We start from the raw sequence: 4440 nt of genomic DNA, 5'->3' as shown, positions 1-4440 counted from the left end.
AGATTTAATTTGACAAGGTAAAGGAGTGGGTGTTCTACTATATCAAATTTAATCTGTACAAAATCATCATCTCTGGTAACATTATTTGTCTTGATCTACTGCATTTAGACTACTTTAGTAAGGCTTGATCTCCCTGTCTATCTAAACACTGATTCACTTACAGCAAGCTTCAGGCTAGCATTGGTCTTACTAATACCCAACAAATCCGCAAGGTGTTAGTTTCACATGATTTTGTATAAAAGGTGAACTGAGACTAGAGTCAGCCTACAGCTTTCCCCAGACAAGGCAGCTGACCACAGGTGAGTCTCAGCATCTATAGTTATCAAGTAGTGACAGTTATTTCTGAAATCTACAGATTTTTCAGGATCTGGAGAACAAATCTAGAGCTTTTCAACTTCTGTTGTGTAGGGAACTTGTGCTTGAACCTGGCTTCTTAAATATGGTTAATACACTGCAATCACTGTCAGCAAGCAATTGACTTTATGTAGACCAATTCATCCAGCCTCTGAAAGAGTCTTGTTTTAAACAATGGATGGCAAAAGTAAATGATAATATTTATGAGATGTGAAAAATGAAGAACTAATTTTTTAATATAGAAGTTTCTTTTTCTTTTTAAATAAAAATAGTCTTTAAATGATAATGAAGGGACACATATGGTGATCAAAATTACTTGTTTCAGAGTAATCGCTTTAAGACAGTCAGCAGTAATGCTCTAATCTTTAAACACTGCTTAAATCATTATATTGGAGTTGTGATTTATATAATGTGTTTCTACTTTGACACACACACACACAAAAAAAAAAAAATGAAGAGGAAAATAAGAAATGTTTGTTCCAGAAACAAAGGTGTAAAGAAAAGGGAAAGGAAGGAAAAAACACTGCTGGAGCAAAATGTGACTGGAGAGGATGGGTAGACCAATTATTTTCAGTTTGGTCAACTTATATTAACGATTATAATGCTTTGTTTTTTCCGTTTCTCACCGACCTTAATTCTTTGCTCCCCAGCCCAGGATGAAGTCAGTCCAGTTTTGCTTCCTTTTCTGTTGCTGGAGCGCAATCTGCTGCAACTGCTGTGAGCTGACCAACATCACCATCACGGTGGAGAAAGAGGAATGTGGCTTCTGCATAAGCATCAACACCACATGGTGTGCGGGCTACTGCTACACCCGGGTAGGCACTTTGCCTTTGCTGGAAGTGAGGCTGCTGAGGGTCTGGACTAGGTGGGCTTCATTAATTCCCAGTTTATCAATATTCTAAGTTTCCCAAGGAATAGCCATGAGTCCCTTAGCCAACATTCTGTTTTATGATTGGGGTTATTTACCATGATATCAGTTTAATGTTTGGACTTAGATTTGATTAGGTTAAGTGTAAAGAAGCCTCAGATTTGATCTGATTTAGTAATATGCCAACTCTATTTTTAAAATTTTATTTAATTTTTTATTTCAAAAGTTGTTCTATGCTAGATATTACATATGGAGAGATAAACACATAAATATACATACATGTAATAATAGAAGAGCTACAGTATTCCCCAAAAGCCAATTTCTGTAATTGAAGCCATATCTCTATGATACAGTACCAAAATATGTTTGCAAGCCATATAAAAACACAGCCATGTTATAAAAATTGTCTTATTGGCCCACCTGAATACAAATGCCAACAAGCAGCCTGAGAACACAGTCAGTCCTTGCACACTGTTAGAACCAAAATGAATCAGCAAACCCACTCACTTCTTTATGCCATTGAGAAAAACAAGGCACAGAGGCATAAAACCACTAGTTTGCATTCATGCAGCTTCTTTGAATTAATCCAAGTAAAGAGGCAGTTTCTACTTTTTCTTTTTTCCTCTATAGCACCTGGCAATCTATGCAGAATTTCATTCTATAAACTGAAATTGAAAACAGCAACTTTTTAATGAAATATATTTTATGGGGTGGTAAATGAGTTTGACCAAACTTCATTTATCACATCTTCCTGAGATATAGTCTTGGGTGGCATGAAAAAAACTAAACAGAAGTGGCAACTTCTTCCCTCAGTGAAAAAAAAAAAAAGTTGTTTTTTGTTTGTTTTTGGTTTTATCTTTTATGAGAAAGTGTTAGAACAAACCTGTTCTACCAGGATTGAAGTTCTTATATGCAAACCATGTAGCCTCTGAAACTGAGAGCTCTACAAAATATATAGCATTTAAGGGGGAAAGATATCTATAAGACTATGGAATATTTAAAATCTTGCATGAGCTTTCATAGTCATGCTAAGCTAAAGCAATAACATTCCATATTATATATTTTTTTGACTTTTTATAAACATCCAGGGACAGGTATCTGGAAAAATTTTCTGAGAAATTAAACTTCAGTGTTTTATGGTGCAAGTTGTCATTAATATACTTTCAACTAAGTACAAAAAGTCATAAAATTTGTAATATTTCCCTTTTCATCATTTTTCTATATTAAAATTCAAGTTTATAGTTATAGAAATAATTAATATTTTGACATAGACATAGGAATAGGAAAATGAATAACATATTTTCTGTAAGATTTTCAAAACATGGTAAAGCATATACGTCACTTATGAGATCATGTTTCCTTGGTTAGGAACTCCATAAGTGAGTTTTAATGGGTAAATATCAGAGCAAGCAGTATTCAACCCCTGTCTCATTTTGATTAAGCTAAATAGAAAGTTCTAGAATACTGTAACTTAACTCTCTGTCTCCTCTTAAACCACTCAGGATCTGGTGTACAAGGATCCAGCCAGACCCAACATCCAGAAAACATGTACCTTCAAGGAGCTGGTATACGAGACGGTGAAAGTGCCCGGGTGTGCTCACCATGCAGAATCCCTATACACGTACCCAGTAGCCACTGCATGTCACTGTGGCAAGTGTGACAGCGACAGCACTGACTGCACCGTGCGAGGCCTGGGGCCCAGCTACTGCTCCTTTGGTGAAATAAAAGACTAAAGAGCAGTGGACCCTTTGAGCTGCCTACCCTTGTCCTGAAGGACCAAGACATCAAGATGTCTGGGTGTACATGTGCCCAGGCTGCAAACCACTGTGGGAGACCCCACTGATCCCTGCTCCCCTGGAGAAGGGGTAGGGGGCTCCAGGAACGGAGAATGCTGGGGCCTGGAGCCTGTCACCACTCAATCCTGTATTCTAGGTTCCATAAGTTTTATTCAATCTTACTTAACTTACAGACACAGGGTTGCTTTCCCGCTTAATAGTCCTAGAAATCCTCCCAGGCAATCTGTTCCTCTTAGAGATAGGGATATGGGCCCAGAGGAAGGAAATAAGTTAAGAGTGGGTGAGAGTACTAAATGCAGCATTCCTGCCAGACTCCTGAGCCTTCAAGAGCAGCCCCAGCCTCTTCTTCATGACTATAGCCTCAATGCCTAACACCATGCCTAGAATTTAGTAAGAAACTCAACAATGCCTTCCTTAAGGGAACTCAGATCAGAAAGGTAGGGGGTAGGAAAACACTGAAAGAGGATGTTTGAGGCTATCTGATGAGGCTGCGCTCAGCAATGCTGGTCGGCCCACCAAAGCAGGGCGTCAGTTGCAGTTCCACCTTGCCTCTCCTTCTCTGGCACTTGGAGGACTGGAGACAGGATACATCTCTCTGAATTGTTCAGGCAGGTGGAGGTTACCAAGCTCAGGATTTCCAAGCTATTACTGCCAACCATTTTAGTTAAGGGCAAAAGCAAGAAATGTTAATGTGGGCTTGTGGAAATGAGCCCACATCTATTCCATCATTTAAATAAGTGGAATAAATGCTGTCAGGCTCCTGCAAAACTCCCTTTGCGATGCAGAAAAAAACTGTATCACCCTGCCCTCCAGGCTAGGATCCACTCCTTTGGAGAGAGGTAGATTTGAAAGCAGGTTTGAAAGCAATTTTGGCAACTTAATAAGTACATTTATCTTCTCTACAAAATACATTTGTGTAAAGAAATAGCTTTTTTAGGAAGAATTAGACATGAGGGAAAAAAAAAAATCTAGCTGCTGTTTTCCAGAATCCTCTCTATATCAGTCTTCTCGTTTGTCTATCAATGTTCTCCCAAATCTGTTTCTTACAAGAGGGTAAATATTGAAACTATTTCATGAGTTGATTTCAAGATGTTACCTCTCTTAATTATGTACTTGTTTCATGTTCAGATTGTTTAATTTATTTAAATCTTATTTTTTTAATAAAGATGCTAGCCACCAGAGTCATAGATTTGGATTTTTTTTCATGTAAAACCAGATGACTAATATGTCTATATGTTTATAATATTAGTAGAAAGAATCTTACAAAAAGAAATTCCTAGTGCTTCTGTAATATTTACTTGTCCTGACCTTTGGAGATATTAAAATTAATTTTGTTGCACTTCTAAAAGTATTTCCTTATTTAAATTTCCTGTCATTTTTGAAGTCATTTTCTGATGTTGCAGGAGAAAAAAAAAAGCAAAG

At 37.5% G+C, this 4440-nt stretch overlaps 1 protein-coding gene across 1 annotated transcript; it reads left to right on the top strand.

The window, feature by feature from the left end:
- Positions 1-266: 266 nt before the first annotated feature.
- Positions 267-4199, top strand: FSHB (follicle stimulating hormone subunit beta). Its single transcript, XM_057749576.1, has 3 exons — positions 267-329; positions 1005-1169; positions 2725-4199. Exons 2-3 carry the CDS (start codon positions 1011-1013, stop codon positions 2953-2955), a joined length of 390 nt encoding a protein of 129 aa, XP_057605559.1. The 5' UTR covers positions 267-329; positions 1005-1010; the 3' UTR covers positions 2956-4199.
- The last annotated feature ends 241 nt before the right edge of the window (positions 4200-4440 follow it).

Source organism: Hippopotamus amphibius, chromosome 9 (genome assembly GCF_030028045.1).
Source record: "Hippopotamus amphibius kiboko isolate mHipAmp2 chromosome 9, mHipAmp2.hap2, whole genome shotgun sequence".
Classification (NCBI taxonomy): Eukaryota; Metazoa; Chordata; class Mammalia; order Artiodactyla; family Hippopotamidae; genus Hippopotamus; species Hippopotamus amphibius.
The sequence above is the reverse complement of the archived record's forward strand: the minus strand, read 5'-3'. Positions and strand labels throughout refer to the sequence as shown.